The sequence below is a fragment of the Chanos chanos genome, chromosome 1 (assembly GCF_902362185.1).
Source record: "Chanos chanos chromosome 1, fChaCha1.1, whole genome shotgun sequence".
NCBI lineage: Eukaryota > Metazoa > Chordata > Actinopteri > Gonorynchiformes > Chanidae > Chanos > Chanos chanos.
The window spans coordinates 6995847-7018710 of NC_044495.1; the positions used below are offsets into that span (position 1 = coordinate 6995847).

The 22864-nt window shown below is 41.8% G+C and overlaps 1 protein-coding gene across 1 annotated transcript in view; it reads left to right on the top strand.

Annotated features, from left to right (window-relative positions):
* Positions 1-22864, top strand: part of akap6 (A kinase (PRKA) anchor protein 6) — a 90390-nt gene that overhangs the window by 25594 nt on the left and 41932 nt on the right. Inside the window, exons 6-7 of the mRNA XM_030787657.1 lie at positions 1391-1554; positions 21829-21962. Of these exons, the coding sequence (XP_030643517.1) occupies positions 1391-1554; positions 21829-21962 (298 nt within the window). The remainder of the gene's footprint in view (positions 1-1390; positions 1555-21828; positions 21963-22864) is intronic.

Sequence of the window (22864 nt, forward strand, 5' to 3'; positions counted from 1 at the left end):
CTCTCTCTCTCTCTATACGAGTGGCATTAAGAACTGCAGGGCCGGAGTCACAGGCCATCACGCGGACATACCGTCTCCTCTACGCTACCTGATTATTCACCCGAAACAGCCAGCCAGTCGAGCGCTCAGCACATGTACAAATCCACCAAGCTGACCTCCCTGTTGGCGAGATGTCTCCTCTCCCGACTGCTAAGCTGCCCACCATTAAATATGCAGATAGCCCTCAGGAATCTGGCAGATTCGAAAGCTCCTCGACATTCGAGTTGCACTGTAATCCTCCCAGAATGACTCGTCCCCTCCTCTCTCTTTTCTGCCCCCCCCCCCCCCCCCCCCCCCCCTTCTATACCTAATCTTAACTCAGCTTCTAGTATCTTCTCTCTTGTGTGGTGTGTACTGGACACCGCAATTATTAGAAAAATCTCACCGCAACTTCTCACGCCGGCCACTAATACCTAGTTTCCTAGCAACTCGGCGGATCAGCAATCGTTGCACAGGTACGAACAACAGCTGACGTCTAACTGCAGGCGGGTATGAGCGCGTATGTGTGATCCGCGAGCAATGCAGGGTCATTCTTCGCCTTTGCTCCATTTATCTTAATTTATGCTTTTTAATTACTGTGAACAAATAGGATTTGTGAAACGGCTAGCGCCTTGGTAAAGCCGGGGAGAATCGGCACCGTCTGCCAATGCAGTAGCGTCCGTAGAAACAGAGTTGCAGAAGGATTGTTCCAATCACTCAGATGTTCGTCAGATGCAAACACTAAATCTCAGCTAAAGATAACATGATGAAGTAGGTAGAAAATTTGCGATTAGATTTTAACCCCCCCCCCCCCCCCATGTTATAAAGAGGATATGTTTCTATTGCAATAAGATTATACCTATCATGCTTGTGGTGATGATAACTGTGATTACGTTAATGATGAGCGTTATTAGCGAGTGTCGTCGTGGTCGAGGCGGTTGTATAAGAAATGTGGAGGAATGTTGCCTGATCATTAAAGCTGAAGAGTGATAGATGGCTAAATAGCAGCACATTAAAGAACCATTAATGGGGACTTAAGGGGGATGTGTGCTTGTGTGTGTGTGTGTGTGTGTGTGTGCCTCTGGCATTATACAGTTTTCTTTGTTTAACTTTGTGTGTTGCAGTATTATTAACAGTGTATTAACTATGTAACATGGCATTGTACTGTATTTTTGTGTAGTAACGTTCTTATGCTCTTATGCATTAGCTCAGGCGTTAACAAAAATTTTCTATATTTTAATCTTATTTTGCTGATGTTAAACCGTACATACTTATTACGCGTATTCATAACATATCAATGCCATGGAGCTATTTACTTGGTATTAGTGATGTGCGTGTGTGTGTGTGTGTGTGTGTGTGTGTGTCTGCGCAGGCCTCAGGGACATGCTGCAGATGATAGCACACCAGTGGCAAGAGCTACAGAGGCAGATCCGTCGGCAGCACAGCTGGATGCTGCGCACGCTGGACATCATCAAAGCCCAGATCCTGGCCACCGAGTCCTCTCCAGTGCCACGAGTAGACCGCGCCAGCCCAGAGGTAAAACCCGTCCAGGGCCCGGTCCAATTTCCTCCCCTTTTCACCCCTTCCTATCCCCACACACACTCCTCTTCTTTTGCCTGCGGCTATCCACTGCTCGCTCAGCAAAATAAACACACTCAAAGCCATGGATGGAGGAGGGAGGCGTTATTAGCATAAGAAACATCTAAAGTAAAAGCTCTCCAGTTGGAAGTTTTCTTTTGAAAAGGGTGGGGTGGAGGCAACACGTCCAGTTGCACATGATATGAATATACAATTTTTCATAAATGAGCACTAACGCTGGTGTGGTTGCATGAATAATTTGATACCGTTTTAGAAAACACATACACACAAATTCACACACACACACACACACACACACACACACACACACACACACACACACACATCAATATACATTGACAGTTGCACCCGCACGCACATATACGCACTCGCGCATGGATACTCACACACACACACACACACACACACAATTATGCTTCGCTGGAAATGTGCGAGACTCAATTTATACCTTGCACTTAATGTGTAATTGCAGAGGTAGTCATTCTGGGTACCAATTTCTCATTGTTTAATTGTCAATTGTGATTGGGTAATTGCACTTCAATTAGATTTTTGTGCAGGCATTCAGTGCAGACATACAGAGACAGAGAGAGAGAGAGAGAGAGGTATTTGTGTTTCTTCATGAGGAGCGAGCTGAGAGACATGAGAGCCTGGCTGGATTTCCCATGGGTCTCAGCACAGGCAAGGCACTATCTTCCCTTTCCGCCCTTCCTTCATAATCTCCTCGGACTCATCTACAGTAAATGAGAATTGCTGTTCCCTTTTGGTCCCTGCAAAACACGAAAAATCCTCTCTTTTTTCCCCCCCCTCTAACCTCCTTCTTCTTCTTCTTCCTCCTGTTTTTTTTCATATGGGCTCAGATACTTGCTTTCTCCTCTTTTTTTTTCTTATAGGTGATGTAAATAACCTGGATGCTTTTAAATTGTTTTGTTGCGATTAGAAATCACTCCTATCAGGGCCATCAGTCAGCTCTGGCATCCATTAGCTGCTTGGTTACAACAAATTAACAGAGAGAGAGAGAGAAAGAGAGAGAGAGTAAGAGAGAGAGAGAAAGGGAGAGGGTGTGATTCATTAGCACACCGTTGTTAATGACCATCAGCTGCATTGCCTAATTAGACCCTGGCCATTGTAGAGGAGGGGGAAGGTCACAGTAAGATCCACAAATCTTGACTCTGCTAGAGCATTTGTACCAAGCTTTTTGCTCAGTGGGCTGGTGTTTTGTTCACATGTGAGACCTTTGCTACATAAGTGTTAATGCGGCAGAGACGTCAGACACGTAACACCCCGTTCACTGAAAAGAAATATAATGGTAAAAAATTTGCTGCCATTTAGACAAGAGAGTGGTCCCATCATGTTCTTTAAGTTTAGACAACAGTTTCTGACTTAGAAGTAAGCGAGTGTTGTTGTTGCTTTTTTTTCTGAGGGTTGGTGACCTGGATGGGTGCATAATTGTTGTTTTCACGGGCAGTGACGGTTTCAGACAAGATTTTTGATTGGATAAAACATGCTACGTTATGCTGTTTGAATTTAGGCCGCGACATCAGCTTGATAATGCTGATCACAGCATGGACTCCACGCTAGGAGGAACGGCCTTCACGCTCCTGTGTCTTTCTTTTCAAAGGAACCAATCAGGAGCTTGTCGGCATATAAATGTCAAGATGTGCCGCTTTTAGCCTCCTCATAAGGACGTGTTAACGTACTGTTCACCGACAAAGGGCAGTATCGCAACCGTGAAATCCCCCATTAAATGACATGCTCCAAATTTCGATTGGGATACGTGGGTCTCATTCCACGTTACTGCTATCAAAGCTACTTCGCTTGGGGAATTTAGGACCCTCTTTTTTTCTCTCTTTCTTTCTCTCTTTCTTTCTTTTTTTTTTAAATAAATTTGTTTAAAGAACTGTAATATCATGACTAAACAATACTTGAAAATTGCTGTCAAGGGGGTATTCTCAATGACAAGTCTCCTTTGCTCTTAATTTCTGAAGCTTTGCAACAACAGGTGCATCTCCTCTGTCATTAATTTGCTTTTGTTAAAAATGGCACACAGGTGAGCTATGCACCCTGTCACTGGTGTAATATACCGCATTACGGAGACACTAAGCTTCTCCCCGGAATGCCATTAAGGTGTGTACAAAGCTGGGCGCGTCTCTCCTGACAGCCATAACGCTTGGTTATTATTGCTCCAAACATATGCTCTCGTTGACATCGCTATGCCGTGTTGTGCGGTCTGAATTTTTTTTTTTTTTCTGAATAAGACCATAAAGTTTTAACATGGCTGGATGCTGGTCAAATGGTAATCCTTTGGGGAGCCCTGTCTTGCTTAGTTATTCTCCTCTAATTAAGCTATAGGGGAGGATCACAGAAGAGAGAGAAAGAGAGAGAGAGAGAGAAGTAATCATAAACAGCTTGAAGCGCCAACAGTCACTGGAGTCTCAATAATGTGGTTTGTGAGAGCAGAGGAAGCTAATGATGCTCCGATCTTCCTGTTTCATCCATGGAAAAGTAGCTTTCATTTCCATATGTCAGCTTATAATCCATACATATGAAGAGGCATTCTGTCATTCACCTAAATGTCACGATATATCAGATCAAAGTGGAGAGAGGACAGGCAGAAAGGGATTTGTTCCAGCCTAGGTGTGTAGGGATTACTGTGCGATTTTTTTTTTTTTTTTTACATTTGTTCAATATTGCTGTGAAACATTGGGGATTGTGAGCTATGTTGTGATTTTGGCGACCATGAGAGGAAGCTTCAGTCAGCTTGTGCTCCGGTGTGATGTTCACAAGCTTAGCTGGATTGGTGTTAGCCATGTCAGAGGATTGTTCTGGAATGGTGTTTGTGGCAGTGACATCACTTCATCTCCTGGTGGACTCTTTGATGCTCTTTCACTTGCTCTCTCTTTCTTTTTCTCCTTCCATGACTCACTTCATTCCCATAGTACACCCCAAACCTCCCCTTTTGACTGTATTATATGAACTCAGCATTGTATCTGTGGACAGTCATGGTGCAGTGTTGTATACAAGCACTATGTATAAAGACTAAAGAAAACTGCAGTCAAACCATGACCAGACAATCATCAAAAAGATTGTATCTTTGCTTTATATCTATTTTATGTACATTAAAATAATGTACATAAAATAACGTGTGGGGGGGGGGGCTGGTTATGTAAAGTAGTTTGAGTAAGAACACTGATTTGTGCCCTGTAATGGAATGCTCCATTGTCCCCTTAAGGCAGGGATGGCCTCTTTCTCTCTGGAGTCCACTACCCCAAACCCCCCCCCCCCCCCATAAACACTTTTCGTTCTCCACATAATCATTTTGGAGAAGTCCATGTTATTTCTCACCGGGTGTCCAATCCTGTAACCAGCTTGTCAGAATCGCCTGGAGTTAATGACCAAGCGACAGTCCAACATTTGCGTGTTTTTTTTTTTTTTCGGGATAGCATATATTTTTTTTTTCCCCCTCACAGATCTGCAGCGAGTTTATCAGAGACGGGAGTGCAGGGACCTCCTTGCATTGCCCCCGGTGCGGTGGTATCTCTGGCCCTTCAGTACGGCCGGGGTGAATCTAGGCCCTGCCAGGTGTTGCTGGCATATACTTACATTGTCACACGTACGTATGTAAGAAAGCAGGGAGGGCCCCTTATCGGCGGCGGCTCGGAGACAGCTTGTCTGCCCCAGGGTGCCCATTTCACCCTCTCGATCTGCCTGACTGCAGCGCAGCGGGAGGAGGGAGGGACGCGCGGCCTGCTCACTGGCATATGTTAACAGCTAGCCACGCCACAACACATCCACACAAACCATGCATATGGAGCAGTCTTAGGTATATCAAAGTCACCGTGCTTAAAACCTGACCCCCCCCAGGTTATGGCAGCTGAAAATGGAATTAAATGAAGTGGCGACTTTAGATCCAGGACATTTTGGGAGAGGAAAAATCTTAGCGCCCTGATACTGAAGTTTATGTGTAGTTTTATTTATTTATTTTCTCCCACCCAGAAATTCTTCTCACTTTGAGGTCACTTTGCCCCACGTGTTTGCATCATCGTGAGTTTATTATAATCAGATTTTTAAAACAGATAGCTTTTGTGGCTAGCGTTGCTGGGTCATAAAGAATGACGAAAAAGCTACATTTAAGAAATGAGCTTTGAAGGGTTTAAATAGGGTCAGAGGGAAGCGCCTTTACCCCTGATGAAACAACGCGAAAAAAAAAAACATGTACCCTCGGGATTTGTAGTCTTATTATTGACATTAACTTTAAAATAACTGCAGATCCCATATGTGCTTTTCTTTTATGTCGAGACAAGTCCGCCAAGATGCTGAGAAAACCTTAGCATCAGTGCTTATTTTATTTATTTTTAATCCGATGTTAACACACACATACAGTATATGTTTGAAAAATTAATGAACAATGAATGATTGTACTCTCCCATGTGTAGGGATTAGCCCTTATCTCGTGTACAATGCCTTTATCAGAGCTAAATCGCACTAATCCTAGTCTAAGCACTTTATTGGCAAATCCCATTTTCACTACTGCTCCATCACTTTGACTTTGAGTTAATTCCCATGGACTTAACATTCATCTACATCTTCTGAAAAATGTTTATTGGACTCTAAGTGGAAAATGAAAAATAATCAAGGTTCCAAATACGTAGTAATTTATTCAAGTTCTCCCTGGATGTATTAGCATGCAAAGGCACTCAAACTGTAATTTATAAAGTGAGTTAAAATTGACATACTTCTCTAAGTGTTTTTGCCAAAGGCAATCTGACAATTGAAATGAATGTTTTATGAAAAAGTTAATAGGGCCTAGTTTTTCCAGACAGTTTCAAATATTTAATCACATAAGTGATATGAATTAATATGCAAGGTGGTTAGTAATTTATATTAATTTTTTTCCCCACCCCAAATTAAACGTACATGTAAAGTACTTTGAAATGAATACTGTTGCAGCATGTTAAAACAGAATGCACATTGAAAACAGCATGTAAAATCTTTTTTGGTGTACGCACACTGTCCTTTGTATATTTCAAAGTTGATATGAATTGTATCAGGACTGTCTTTTTTGAATTAGTTTTTTTCTCTTTCTTCAATGTTTGCCAATTCTAGACTTCATAAACAGATGAATGGAAATATTGTAACTCTCTATTTATGAAGGCTACACAGGAAGAAACAAATTCAATCAGTTCCAAACATGAATGAAACCATAAACCCCAGCGTATTCTCACTGTCTTCCCCAGTATGACTTCATTCATCTAATTCTTTCCCCCTTACTCCTTGTCCTTTGGCTATATACATTATCCTGCATGCAAATATATAAACCAGATTTGATTATTTTCTCTCTTTTTCTTTAGCCCGCATGCAACACTTGGCAATAGGATCAAAGATTACCAAGCTTGCTTGGAAATACAGCAACGAGGAGGAATTTAGGCTCTATTAACTTGAATCAGAGATCTCCTCTGACTCCACGCCCGTGCACGTTGCAAAGAGGGATCCTGTTATGTTATGTTTGTCTCCACTTTGTTTGGCACCGTGTCGCCGTGTTCCATACCTCCAAACGTTTAATGAATTCTGTCATACCTGCAGTGATAAAAACCTAATCTGATTGTGCTGTTTCGTGGTTTCAGAACCAGGCGTTCTTACTTTAGACCTGACGTTTCCTGTGGTGTTGTTTTTGAGAGTACGTTTACTCGGAAAGAGAGCTGCTGAATTGCTAAGTGTGAAATGCGGCCCAAACAAATGAAACTTTACACGGGTGGGAAACGCTGAAGATAAATCATTTTTTTTTAAATGAAAAGCAGTTTGATGTCAAATATTTCTTTTTTTTTTTTTTTCGTAGTGTCATATGTGTTCAAAATTGTGAATGTGTGTGTTCTCCCCCCCCCCCCCCCTTTTTTTGCTACTTTGTTTACATTATCCTCTCAGTCAGCGTGTTATGAAACACGGTATTCAGACCAGTGCATTAGTCAGACGTCCTAAGAGAAGAGCAGTCTCACCTAGTTTTGCCAGCATGAGTCTGCCTGGTCCAGAGAATTACAACCAAACTTAGTTCCTGCATGGTCACTCTCTTAGGGGGAATTGATGAAGTTGCAGTATGGTCTACAATAAAAGCTCCTGGAATAAACCTTGGTCATAAAAGGTCTTATTGCCGTTGTCCTTCACTTTTAATCTCTCTCTATTAACTAGCAGTGTGTTGTCAAATTCACAAATACCTTATTTAAATCAAGATTTTATATGTGTGAATGCTTGTCCCCAAGTTGTGCCAGTTTTTTTTTCTTCCTCCCATTGGTAAAGCCCCACCTGGTGTTTTAATTAAACCTGAGAACCCTGGCCTCCTGATTGGACCGTGTGTCTGAGTAGGATTGGATGTGATTCGGATCTGCAGGCATTTGGTTAAAAGAGAAGGGGGTGGGGGGAGGAGGGGGAGAGAGAGAGAGAGAGAGAGACAGAGAGAAAGAGAGAAAGAGAGGGTATGTTAAAGAACTGAGCATTAATAGCAGCATGACTCTTTATTCTCAATGCTCTCACACAGGCCTGGCTACTTACCCTTCAGTCAGTGTGGAATAATTGTCAATGAATATTTAACAAGCCTTCAGTGGGAAGGATAGGCATCAGAGAAGTATCAGCGGCCTCTTGTATTATTAATATCAGAGACGTTATAGATACACTGGAGTCGGCGGAGCAGAGAGCGCAGTGGATTAGCTATTGAGAGTGATGCAGTTGTGAATAAACTAATTCCATCGCCCTGGTTAGTCCCTGCAAATCGCCTGAGAGGAAAACCAGACAGACTGTATTTTTATTTATTTATAAATTTTTATATTGCGCCAAGATTGTTCCAAATGTTTTTTTTTTTTTTCACGTGTTTGCACCGCAGAAAGAGGTGTCTCTATTTTTTTAGTTTGAAAACTTTGAAGATGAGACTTTTATACATGACATCTTTGTCTGGCGTCTTAATGTTCAACTTTTTTTTTTTTTTTCTCCTTCCCTGGTTTTAATCAGTGGCGCTTATAGCCAATCTGGCACCCGTAAAACTGTCAGCGCTGTTATGAAATATCACCTGTGAAATTACCTTATTGCTTCCCTTCCCTGATTTTAAAATGCCTTACAGGTGAGAGACACAAAAAACATGCCTCGTGTTTCTGTCTGACTTTTCAACGACTGTCAGAGGGGCTTCATGTGTCCTTTCCTCCCTCTCTCTCTCTCTCTCTCTCTCTCTCTCTCTTTGAGTCCCCCTCCCTCTCTTTCTGTGTTCGTGAAGTGATATAAAATTCTAATGCCTGCCCTCTGGATCTCCTCCTGCTGAAATCTGGCCAGAGAGCTGAAGGTAAGATAGCAGCTATGCATGAGAAACAAAACCCAGTGATGGAGGGAGAAAGGAGAAAAGAAGGGGGGAAGAGACTCACTCATGAAATCTATTCAAGGGAAGAGAAATAAAGTAAAATAAAAAAATCTGACGTTAGGTCATTTCTCTGTCGTGGTTTTTTTTTTTTTTTTTTGTCGTTTTTATGTAAATTTTGTCGGTAAAAGTCTCTTGCCAAGCCTGTTTCGCCTCTGCTCCCTGCGCATTTCTCTTCTTTGATGGGCCATAATTATTTCTCTTCAGATTTTATAGCAGGGTCTGACAGATGCTGCGACTTGTAAAAGATTATATTATCTGGGATCTCGGGTGTTGATTAGACAAGGCCTTGTTTACGCTGGCCTCCATTTAGGTAATTCCAATGTAAAGACGCTAAGCGAGCCAGCAATCATGACAAAACTGAAGAGGGGGAAGATTGTTGTTTGTATAAATCTTCATCAGCGCGATAAACAGGCAGCGAATGTCGCACTGCTCGAAACAGACTTCTGTGGCTTTCTCGCGGGTTTAGCAGCGTGGATTTTGTGTCCTTGGACCGCAGTGCTTTATGAAGAAAAGAGATGAATGTGGTGTAATTAAGAATGTTGCATCACACTGTGTAGCAGAAGTTGGGTCACGATACAATGGCGCAAAGCTAGGAGAACAGTCAATGGAAGTAGAGGATGTTTTAAGATTCTAGAATAAGTAATCCAGTCATTGAGTGGGGTCAAAACTTGAGTTGACTAGTGTGAAAAAGAATATTGTGTAGAGTTCTGTTGCTTCTCACATGACAAAGGTCACCTCTCCTTTCTCCTATTGTCCTGTGTATGAATGAGGAAACAGAGGCTGATTGTATGACTCATACTTGTATTATGAAGGGTTGACCTTAGACATTTATTTTAAAAAAGTTTTTCTTTACTGTACTCAAGTTTTTTTTTTGATGTTTAAATCAAGAGAGATACAGTCAAGCGGCAGCAAAACATTCAGACGAAAAGAAACAAGCAACACACATTAAAAAAACAAAAAAATAAATAAGAAATCCGGGCAGATCCATTCAGTCCATATTTAAACGTATCATGGCGTGCAGGCTCGTGGGTTCAAATACAGGTCTGGTGTTGCTCCACCCGAACCCGATTGGCTGGGGTTTGCGGGCGGAAAGCTGGCAGAGGATCGAATCCCTGTCACTGCAACAGTAAGTCCCATTGATTGGTCAGGATTCCAGATTAGTGGTGGGTGGATCTGGGAAGCATTGTGTGAACCTCCTCTTGCATTACGGCTTCCCGGAGAAGCCCTCTGCAGCCTGGTGAAAAGAAGCAATTGACAACTCCACATGTATGGAGAGGGACATGTGGTGGTCTTTGACCCTCCCAGGCCTGTGAACAGAGGGGCTGTGCAAGCAGTGAGGAAGGAGGTACAGGGGAATGTGATACAAGTAAATTGGGGGGAAAAAATGCAAATAGGCGATACAACAATTGAATGATTTTTGTTGGCGGCTGACCATTCTGGTCCAGAGGAGGTGCAAGAGCGGGCATGTTTGACGTGATATGTGGCAGAGAGCACTGAACATTTTTTATTTTTGTCCTTATTGACATGTCGGATTTAGGAGCAGGGACAAACCATCACGATACAGAGTTGATGAATTACGTCGTTCACTAAGGAATTGCACTGAAAAGCCAGTACTGAATTATACACATTATCGGTGTAGAAGTCATTTAAACATTTAATTAAATGCATAATGTTGCAGGATTTCTTTCCCATGCAGGATTTCTTTCCCATTTCATTTCTTTCCCATGAAATGATTCAAAGAGTTATTCCTTTCATTTCCATCATTTTAAGGAAAACATAGAAGAGAAATAGAAATAGTTGCAGATAGATCATCCAACTTCTTTACTTTTTGTCATATTTACAAAAAAAATTATATTTCAGTCATTTATAGTGAACTAAACTGTTATATACATGGTACCTCACTAAACAGTCATGTCTTTTCACAGATATATCAAATTGCTAGAAAACTACAGATCATCGCAAGGATTTATTCACGGATTAAACTTAGTTATGGTATTCCACTTGCGTTTCCATTCCATTCCTGTGTCCTGCCTTTCTCAGCTGACGAAATGCCATTACAGCATTATGGCAGTTACAAATGTTAGCGTTCTTCCAAACACAGAAAGCCCTGTCTCCAGGATTACTTTTGATTTATGTTTCAGCTGTGATATTCTAACTTTGTGGGATGTTTTGTCCTTGAACACAGCACAAGTAAAAAAAAAAAAAAAAATGGAGTGCTACGCGAGGATCTGTGTGATACTTTGCTTTGAGAGAAAAACAGAATACCTTCATGTTTAGAAGCGCTATCCCCTGGGTTTGGCTCTCTTTGCGTGTGTCCGTTCTCTGTGATCCATCTCAGTTGCATTGCTTCTGCTCTAATGGTTTCTATGCTCGTTTTGGGATCTGACACCGCAAAACAATCGAATAGGTTTGTTCTGACCGGATGTATCCATGAATGGAATTGTATTTTGAATTTCAAATAGTTTGTGTTCTATACTGTGGAATTCTCCTCTGACCTGTTGTTTGAATACCTACAATATTGACAGGTATGGTAGTGTTTACTGATTGGTTGCAATAGCTTTACATCCAGTTCTATCTGCCTTTCCTTAAAGGTACTGCATGGTTTTTATTAAGGTCCCTGCTAACCAGCATTTCTCTCTCTCTCTCTCTCTCTCTCTCTCTCTCTCTCTAATACGTTCTGTTGCTAATAATATCTTGTTGAAATATATTGGGTGGATAACAAAAAGCACAATCATTATAAATAAGCCTCAAATAATGAAAGTCTTGAAAGTTTAAGAGGGTGGTGTTAAAGTAGTGGGAAGTTTTAAGAGTTTAATGGAGTCAAGAATCATGGCTGAGTGTGTGTTTTTATGGTGCAGAGTGACCATGTGTTGTTCTTTGAAAAGAAAGAAAGACTTGAGTTTCTGTTGAGGGTAGCGCTCTGAGTTTTAATGTGTGAGAAAGCAGTTTGGTTAAACTGTTATTATTATTATTATTATTATTATCATTATCATTATCATCATTATTATTACATGGTTTTTCTTTACTGATAATGTCACAATCAGTCCTTTTCAATCCCAGTCTTGTTGGTTAAAATATTGACATATATTTCAGCTATGGAAGTTAACCTTTTTCTTCCCTCCTTCATTTTTGTTGTTGTTTTTTTTTTTTTTACTTCTTTTTAAAATGTGCTAGTGGGGTAGGTCATTTATCCTCCTTGGTTGAGTCCAGAACTGTACCACGGGCAGATTACAATTGCATTCCATTTACAGCTTCCAGTGTCCAGATAGCCTGCTGTTTGTGTCTGAGCACAGTAACGGGATGTCATTCCCATCTACTATATGTTTGGTGCATTACGTTTCTCATTCGTCTACTCCACGGCAACAGACAGAAACAGAAGAAATTATCCTTTTTTTTTTACCCCTGGCCTCGAGTGGCCTGACTGAGTGGACATTTGTCTCTCTCCCTCTCTCTCTCTCTCTCTCTCTCTCTCTCTCTATCCCTTTTTCTCTCTCTCCCTCTCTCTCTCTCATCAATATATGACATCTGTGTGCACGGTGAGGCTGTTGGTGGCCATTCTAAGTACCATTTATCAACAACAATTTCACTCAACAATAAGCAATATTACCCCCTCTGTCTTTGATACTATTGACGTCAAATTACACTTAATTGTTTTGAATTACACAAAATACCCCTTGATTATTGCTAATTTTCTCCAATGTATTAACTTTTTTCCTCACTGCCACCCATGAGGTAAATAAATAAGTGAGACTGATCTAATTTTCTTTGTTTTTGAGAAACTCTGCAATGATGGATCTGTGTTGAGTTACATTTGACGAGCTAATTTGATTTGCAGTTATTGGTGCATTTTCAATGAACTGCACTGCATATCTTAAAACATAATTATTTTTCCAAGAAAAAAAAAGAAAGAAAAAAGTTTTGTTATATATAAACACACACACACACACACACGCACACTCATGCACGTGATCAGTACACACATAAAATCCCATACACACACAATCCCATTACCCATCAGGCTTTGTGTTCTTGTGTTGTGTCATTATCCATTCAGGGGCTCTGAGCCCTACTGTGGCGGCTGGGTGGCTCGATTTGGGCTGTGTGGGCTGTTTTTTTTTTTTTTTTTTTTTTTCATACGAACCCACTTACAAATCATATTTGATTTCATGCGTAATTAGTTTGTCTATCAAGAAGCGTGGGTGTCCATGCTGGGGAGGTATCTGCAACATCAGTGTGGCCTGATGGTGCTTTGCTTTGGCGGAGGAGCAATATGCATTAGAAGAATAGCATGGTTCCGAATCACTGCCCAAGATGAGCTGGAAGTCATTTCCAAGCCCGGTTTGGTAACTATACCCGCCCCCCCCCCCCCTTTTTTTTTTTACCTGCATAAAGCACATTGAATATTCAGCCATTGGCAGCTTTCAATATTTGATAGAGCTCCTACCTCTCGGATTAAACTTACGGACTTAATTGTGTTTTAAAATGATATTTTAATTAAATATCAAGGTAAGCAAAAATGGATTTGAAAATAATTAATCAAACATCAAAAAAAAAAAAAAAAAAAAAGAAATCTTTTTTTTTTTTTTTTTTTTCTGCTTGGCCAGCAGAAAAGTATGGAACCCTATTTAGGTCTCTTAGAGATTCAATCTAATTGAATTCTCTTCCCTCTCTAAATAAACAGTTCTAAACCCCTTTTTTCATCTGGGGTGGGGGGAGAAGAGATGATAGAGGTAATCAATATTTCTAGCATTTTAATTAAAACCGTTAGTGGAATAAATCCATTTAATTATCAGTTAATGAAATACAAGGTCATTTACCTGGCAGACACTTTGAAGGAGGCTTTACAGGGCTGGAAAAGAGAAGAGCGGCAAACAGCAGCATGGTGTCAGAGTCGTTTAACTGCTGTCACCGCGCAGGTTAAAATCCCCCTCAGCACAGTAACCCCCTCCAACAGCCCCTCTGCCCAACCTGCCTTCTGCAGGAGAGGAGTAATGAAGGTCTCCTCGCTCTGGTCAGCTCCCCTCTCTGTCTCTCTCCCTCTCTCTCTCTCTCTCTGTCTCTCTGTCTCTCCCCCCCCACACACACGCACATACACATACACACACACAGACAAACATACATGCACATACACAGACACATAAACACAGACACACACACACACACACACACTCACACACACACACACGCCGTAGCAGGCTTGTCTTCTGACACACGGTTTTCAGTCAATAGCCATGGCTAATGCAGATCAAGGTCACTGAGGAAAAGCCTACTGTTCGGACATAGCATACCGCCATTTGTTTGATGCAATACATGTTTTATTTAGCTTAGCCTGCCTGCCATACTTACACTTACAGTGAAATCTTTTGTTATTCTAAGCTTTGGAACTCTCTACATCCCCCTAAGACTGTGCCTGTCAGGTTACCGTTAGCAAAACCTAAACAGAGAATGTTATTTCTGAATGCAGCGCTGAAATGATCAGCTCTATTCTTATCGAAGTATTGTACATAACATTGATTTGAACTCTGAATCTCTCTGCGCGTTTTTAGGAGAACAGACTTTTTTTTAAGACCATAAGGGAGGTAGCAGGATTCCTGATGAAGAGTTCATTTCAGTCTCGGTTCTCTACAGTTAAGGGAACAATGGGTCCCTCAACAGCCCAACTCTCTGCCATCTGGAACAAACACAACAAATAATAAATAGAGATACAATGGTGCAGAGAAATCGAATTTAACTTGGCCTGAAGCACTTACCTGAAATGTGCATATAATGGTCTCGGGCATTTGTCATTGCGAATCGTTCTGGAGTTTTGTCCCACTGTTAATGAAATAGTAAAGTTGGCCCCTGTACATTACACTCCAGCTTTATGCATCGATCTCTGCAATTGCTTTCTTTGTCTTATTACTGAAATCAATTTCCTCTGGTGATTGCCAAGAAGAGCATTTAAAAGCACTCTTTCCACATGCTTCTGCTATCTCTCTCTCTCTCTCTCTCTCTCTTTCTCTCTCTCTCTCTTTATCTCTCTCTCTCTATCTCTCTCTCGCCCCCCTCTCCTCTGCTCCTTCCATTCTCTGACTTTCTTTTTATTGTCCTTGCACAACAAATGTCCTACACACACCGTCTCTCAGGGGCAAAAAAAGGCACTTGAGAAATATTGGGATTGCTTGACAAAAGTAAGTGGTCTGTCAGCGTACAGAGAGATGGGCTGAGTTACTTGGAGTTCTGTTACAATCCAGATTGACTTGCCTCTGAAGAGCAATATTTAGATGTTGTATAGTGGTGTCTGACCACTACATAACTCCAGTTAGACTGTTCAGTGTTCACAGACAATAAGAGCCTGTCACCAGTCCAAGGTTAAATTGATACACTAGAGGAAGCTCTAGTGAAACCACACAGACAGTATTTCACAAACAGTTGAGTTCATGCCTTCTGATCTGAGTGAATTTTTATACTGGGTGTTTTAGTTACATATAGGAAGTTACAAAAATTGTCCTAGAGGGTGATGTGACAGATAGTACACACGCACACAGACACACACACACACACTGAGAGAGAGAGAGAGAGAGAGAGAGATTGCAGTAGGTATGATTTTTGCCCTCCTTTGTTCTGCTAATTTACAGGCATTGTGTCTGAGCTATACCCTGGCTAGTACAGAGAGTCTGTGTGAGCTAAAAACAAACTCTGCTCCCTCAGCCTGATTCTCTCCCTGTTTACTAGTCTGTTTCCACACTCTCTCTGCTGCTTTCATCCAGTCCAGAAACCCCATTTCAGCTCCCCAAACTCAAAAGAAAGGCACACCGAGCTTGCTCTGCCACAGACTTCCTGCAATTTAGTATTAAGATCAGATTTTGATGTTACTTAATTATTTCCTAATTAGTTTGCATGTTAATTAAAATGGTGGCTAATGTTAATTACCTATATTAATGGATTCTCATGTAACACCTGCCTGAAGCGTTTGGCTCAGTTTTCAAAATATCTTCATCTAAGCTGCTCAGCAGATGCCGACTGGCTTTTGTTGAAAAGCAGAGCTGAATTGAAGTCGGGGGATTTGAAGCAGTTTGCTCTGAAGTGTTTCAACTTTTTTTTGTTTTTGTGTTTATTGTCAGTATTATTATTATAATTATGTTGCAGCTTTCCTGACAGATTGAGGAGAAATGATTATTTTGTGCCAGCACTGAGAATGTAAGGTTAACTCGTTTCGTTTCGTCGCTCTAAGCTAGTGATTGCGTTGGTCGTCCTGTTACATTTATGACGCTGAATATGATATTTTTCACATGATTTCTTTATATTGAATTTGATGCGCCTGAAACCTGTCCAGAGAGAGCAGGATGTGACACGGCCCCTGGCTCAACAAACCAGCGCAGAATTAAACGGTGGCCAGTCAGTCGGTAGATTGAAAACGACGATGATCGCGCAATCAATACCCCCCCCCCCCCCCCCCCCCAACCTAACTAATCTATAACTTGAACATTGTCTGCGACGCCCCCCCCCCCACGCCTCCACCCTCGCCTAACCCCACCCTCGGTCCTTCCCAGTGATGTGTCTGCGGCTGTTTAGTCGTCTTGGAAGCAAGGATCAGCGATTAAATGTCACCTTTCAGCAACAACATTAAATAAGAAGCAGCAATTTAGCTCCTAGCAATTGCTAATTTCACGCCCTGATAAATGTTGCAGGAGCTAAAGCTTTCAAACTCCCTAAGATATTTTTTTTTAAAGGGGCAGAAGCACAGGCAGGTGAACACAGATCTGTTCTGTGGAAGCAGACACGTCACCAGCATCCCCGCAGTCTTCAATGTCAAGGTCATGGACATTTTTTTGATATCCTGACACAAACAGAGCTTATTATTTTTATTGTTCCACACACACAAAAAAAACCCACCTTTTATATTAAACGCAGCGATGCTTTTTAGAGCTTTACTTACCTTAATACCTTACCCATTAAGGAGAATTTCTTTGAATTGGAGGAGGGATGATTTCTTGACTTTCTACGCGTAATAGAAGACAAATTGTTTACAGTAAGCATGGATGGTTACTTCACTAACATGGAAATAACCTTAGATACACGGTTGTCATTCAGTCAGGTTAGCTTGACAAAAAGGACCAACAAAAGCGAATGAATTTGGTCGTACTCAGGTATGTTTTTTCTGGGAGGCGTCTGAAAAGCAGGTTAAAACTGGGGTCCTTTTGTATAGAGCTGTAATAATCAGAATTATTTTGGGCTGTAAAATTGTATGAGTCATGCCAAGAGAGCAAACCACATATTAAATCCATGACTTTATGACCAGTGATTTGAAAGTAATAGTTTTCAAATGAGTTTCATATTCCTGACGACTCCTCAGAGAGTGCGTCTTTGGAACGACATCCGACTACATTCCAGGGAGGAAACATCTATATCTATAAATCTATATCTATCTGTGGTTTCAGAAATAATAACACTTGTATTATGTTTCATCTCTCCTATGAAATCATGAAATCAGTTTACGTTGAAATGAATCAAATGCTCTCCTTGGTGGTCAGAGTCTTTGAACTGTGGCCTGTCTCTTTGTGTGTGGCCAGATTCTGAAGGTGGTGCTTTGCCACTGTGTGTGTGTGTGTGTGTGTGCGCGCGTGCGCGTGTGTGTGCGCGGTTGTGTAAATTTATGAGATATTTTAATAGAATCCACGGCCATTTACAACTGCTGGCGCGACCCCACGCAACTCCCTGCAGAATTTATTTTCTGAGCATGAGTTCCTCTCTGATACGGCCCCAGCGCGTCAGGAACGACCCTGATGGGAGAAATTTCAAACACAGCAATGTATGTTCTGGATGTTTTGAACACTACTCGCAGGATAGGGATGGGGGTGGGAGTAGTAGAGGGAGGGAGAGTGTGTGTGTGTGTTTGTGTGTTTGTGTGTTTGTGTGTGTGTGTGGGGGGGGGGGGTCGGCACAAGGCGTCCTACGGTTTTCAATCTCAGCGCAATGCTTCTTGCATTCAGAGGCGATGATAAAAGAAACAAACAAACCGAGCGCTTGGACACATTGCTTAAATATACAGTTTAAGAGCCGTCCTCGGACCCCCGCGCAACCATTCTCCCGCTTGCCACGGCCCACCAGAGCCACATCTATCTCCTCGTTAATTTATATAGTTCCCCAGCTGCTACAAATGAGATCCGCATCCTGTTTGCGTTGCAGGCACTAAATTCCTCCTCCCTCTGTCTCCATGTCTTTCTCTCTCTCTCTCTCTCTCTCTCTCTCTCTCTCTCTCTCTCTCTCTCCTTCTCTCTCTCTCTTTCTTTCTTTCTTTCTCTCTCTTTTTATCCCAGAAGAAAGGCAAAAAGAGCATTGCATTGCATTGCACAGTTCTGTTTTGATTGTCTGGATCCAGATGAATTTGTCCTCATCTTTTATTTGGGACGTGTATGCTGCCAGGCCTCAAGGACAGCTCTTGTCTTGGAATCTTCCATCAAGTGCATGTTTATCAAATTCATGCACACTGCTCCACCACCACTATAGCGTCTATGAGTGTAAATTGGTTTGACTAGACTGGACATTGGACTCTGTGATAGTTTTCATTTACTCACATTTATCCCAATATTGTTTCACATATGTAAAGCAGTCATGCTATCCTTTTTGATAGGAAACACTTGTTTCATCTTTAACTGAACTGTAGGCAGAAATGGATTAACAGTTTTCAGGATTAACAACTAAACGCATCAGGTTTTGCCGTGGGTTTTGAGGTCAGTGGAAAAATGTGAGGATTCCGAATCAACACTTTTTATTATTCATATTGTTTTTTTATCGATCCGTCTCGTTCTGAAGTTAGGGGAACTTTTTCTTTTGCTGAGCTCAATCAGCCTGTTGGAAAAAATACCTAACATTATTTTTCTCTATAGTCTTAAAGGCAATGCAGTTTTATTGGCTTTATTTAAAGACTGAGGCTGGGAGGCTGAGGCTGTTTAGGACTATGTTTATAAATTATTGATATTTATTGTGCATTTAATTTTCTCGCGCCTTTATATATGAGAGTCTATTGTAATTGTAACTACAGGTGAATTCGATGGCAGGGGTTGGTTGGCCGGGGGGGGGGGGGGGGGTTACGGAAACCGCCGATGACTATTACACTTGTCTCTGGCTTTTGATTGACAGTCGAAACACTCTAAGCGTCCCAAGAGGATGTCGCCGCTCAAGAGCTTTGAGCAAATTGCTAAATTGGCATTGACACATGAGAAACCAAAAAAAGCACCAAAATGACTAAATTCAACAAATCTTTCAAATCTGACCCCTTCCCCCCTCTACCCCCCTCCTACCAACCCACCACCAACTCCAGCCACTTAACACACACTTACTTCAGAGACAAAAAGTAAATATTTATCATATGATCAAAATTTATATTGATTCCCGTGTACATTTATGACTTAAAAGCAAGGAGGTTTTGACAGCATGAGAGTGCAGGTTTGGTTTGAGTGATTCTGTTTGAAATTGGAATACAGGATGCCTTCCTCCCAATCCTTCTGTCTGCATAGCTGAATAAACAGGACTTTAAACCGTCTGCGAGGGATTGCAAGAAAATCAAAACCAACCCCAGCTTGGTTTAAGGGGTTATTTTCTGTAGAGCTCTCTAACAGAGCAATGGGCGGCTTTAGTTTCCGTAAAGAGGTTGTATTGGCAGCTGGAAGTAGCTGCCGGAGCAGTGGGTGATGTGCCATTCCCCATTTAAATGTCCAACGTTCTAGCACATTGGAAATTAATTAGACCACGCTTTGCTTTTCACCAAGAGACTTGCTCGTTTCGCCTGTTGTTTCTATTATTTACCTTGTGCTTAATGAAATCCCAGTTAGTTTTAGGCCTCTGGTACACGAGGCGTTATATACAAATGGAGTACAAGAGCCCGACTTTGTGGATCTACGATTGCACTTTTCTCTGCGTGCGTTTATGCTTGTGAACATGTTCAGAAATGTTGTTTCTCTCCAGAATATTGATATTTTCGTAATCTTCACTCCAAGGTACAGTTCCCAGCACTATTCAGTTTTATCTATACTGTACGTTTATAGATTTTTTTTTTAATAGATTTAAGCTCTACATCGTAAGATAAAGCTGAAGCCCGTTCTGGTTGTTTTTAAGAAGGGGGAATCAGAACGTGTAATTCTGAAGTGTCTTCACAACTGAAAAGTCAAACTAAAGAGTGTTGTCGTGGTTTTCCAGTCGGGGAAGGGGGGGGGGGAGGGGGGGGGGGGAGTGGAGGCTGCGCAGTGGGGCTTGGCTGTCCTCAGATTCAAGGTGGCTTGGATAAATTGCTTTTGTCTGTAGTCTGCATTAGTCATTATTGTGTGTGTAAGCAGCAGCAGTGGGATTGAGTAATTAGGATCCTGCCACGGCATCGGCGAGGAGACTCAGTGAATCACAAATGAAGGCAAATGAAAGCGTACTCCTCTGAGGGGCGAAGAGAGAAGCCGCCACACTTGCGCTGCTAATTTTCTGGAGCTCCTAGTTAGGATCATCTCATTCCCCCCTCAAATGAGCAAAGCGCCCGGACAGTTCTGACACACACGCGCGATAAATGGAATGAAAACCCAACACATCTTTCTGTTGATTTGCTTGTTTATTATCAAGTGTGCCTTTGATTGAGGAGCAGTTTTGCATTCATGGAATTGTTTGACCTTTATGGAGGCATCTCGCAAAACAGACAGAATGGGTCTCTATATGGAATGCAAACAACACCCCCCCACACACCCCCTAGTTTATACAGTTTTTGAGAAATGAGTTTAAAAAATCAAAAACCGGCTGGAGGAGTTTTATTGGCGTTGCCGTAGCTTGATCGCAATGTGTTTTGCGTAATAACCGATCTCTGTCAGCCTAATGTAACCAATTTTCCTCAACACAGATGGGTAGTGGAAATATTTGTTTCCTTCTGATTGGAACAGCTTGGCTTCTGTCCAAATACAGTACCTGCCTAATCACCCAAACCTAACTTGCATGCAGGAATTTCACAGGAGTTTGCAGGAGTTTCACAGGAGTTTGGAAACTGGAAGCTCACAAAGCCTGGTCTGGTTGAGTTTATATTGGTCTGACAGTGTTGTAATGCTGGTCTGGTTGAGTTTATACTGGTCAGACAGTGTTGTTATGCTGGTCTGATTGGGTTTATATTGGTCAGACAGTGTTGTAATGCTGATCTGGTTGAATCCTTGTGGGTCTGACAGTGTTGTAATGCTGGTCTGGTTGAGTTTATACTGGTCAGACAGTGTTGTTATGCTGGTCTTGTTGAATTTATATTGGTCAGACAGTGTTGTTATGCTGGTCTGGTTGAGTTTATATTGGTCAGACAGTGTTGTTATGCTGATCTGGTTGAGTTTATATCGGTCAGACAGTGTTGTTATGCTGATCTCGTTGAGTTTGTGTGGGTCAGACAGTGCAGTGTTGTTATGCTGGTCTGGTTGAGTTTGTGTGGATCTGACAGTGTTGCAATGCTGATCTGGTTGAGTTTATATTGGTCAGACAGTGTTGTAATGCTGGTCTGGTTGAGTTTATATTGGTCAGACAGTGTTGTAATGCTGGTCTGGTTGGGTTTATACTGGTCAGACAGTGTTGTAATGCTGGTCTGGTTGAGTTTGTGTGAGTCTGACAGTGTTGTAATGCTGATCTGGTTGAATGGAAATATGCTTGGTTTCATTATAACCTGTGGTGGTGCTGGCTCCGTCCTTGGTTCTAGCACAGAGATCTGTTGTACTAACAGTCATGCTCATGGTTCTGCTGCAGTCAGATGTGTTGTACTGATGGTGGTGCTCATGGTTCTGTTGCAGTCAGATCTGTTGTGCTGATGGTGGTGCTCATGGTTTTGTTGATAGGTGGAGGTCCAGCAGTCTCACAGGGAGGCTCAGAAGGATGCCCTTCACCAGATGTGTCTGAAACTCAGGACAGCCCAGCACTGGACCAGCATCAGCAGGAACACTGACTTTACCCACATGACCAAGTCCAACAGGTATGGTACTGAACTGGCCTGAGTCCACTTCACACTTCACACCCAGAATGGTCCAGTTCCAGCAAGCGATGCTCTAGACTATACACATGATCTGGGCATACAACGTATTCTATCATACATAATGAATTAATGCAGAGTTTATGGCTTATTGCCAGTGTCTTGATCGCAAAAAAAAAAAATTGAAGCTTATAGAACTAGATTTGTTATTGTTTGTTGTTTTTTAAATAAACTAGTTTTGCCCTTTATTTAAAAAAAAAAGTATTTTTCCTCTCTTTCGCCCCCCCCTTCGTTCCACCATAACATACTAGAATGACTCTGAACTCCGAAGTCTGGGCTTGACTCTCTCCCTTGGCTTTGAATCAAGCATCGTTTTAATCCTTTTAAGCCTCTCGTTCTAATGATTTATTTGGTGGGAAAAAAAAAAAAACAAAAAACATAATGATCCTTTGAATTTTAATGATGGCTGCCTGCTCACGGATTCATTGTTTTGGCTCTTTGGCCCTCACCTTTGCATGAAAACATGTCTTTGGGGAGGAGCTGTCGAAATCTATTGCCGCCTCTGCCTCTTACCGGCTAGCCGCCATCACGCCGGCCTGTCTGCATGCCGACGCACCCCCCCAACCTCAGAGCCTATAGATACGGGACGGCTGCCACTCTTCGCCCAGGAATCAAAAGACTCTGGCAGGAGAAATAATCTCTTCAGGAAAGGATTCGGTTAAAAAAAAAAAAAAAAAAAAAAAAAGCAAAGAAAGAGAGAGAGAGAGAGAAGAAAGGAAGGGAAAAAAAAAGAAAAGAGTGGGCGCCCGTAGCGACGTTAAGTTCTCACATTAAGAGCAGGGATTAACGCCATAAATTAAAGAGCTCTTTCTATAAAAGTGTCACTTTGGATGAGATGCGAGGGG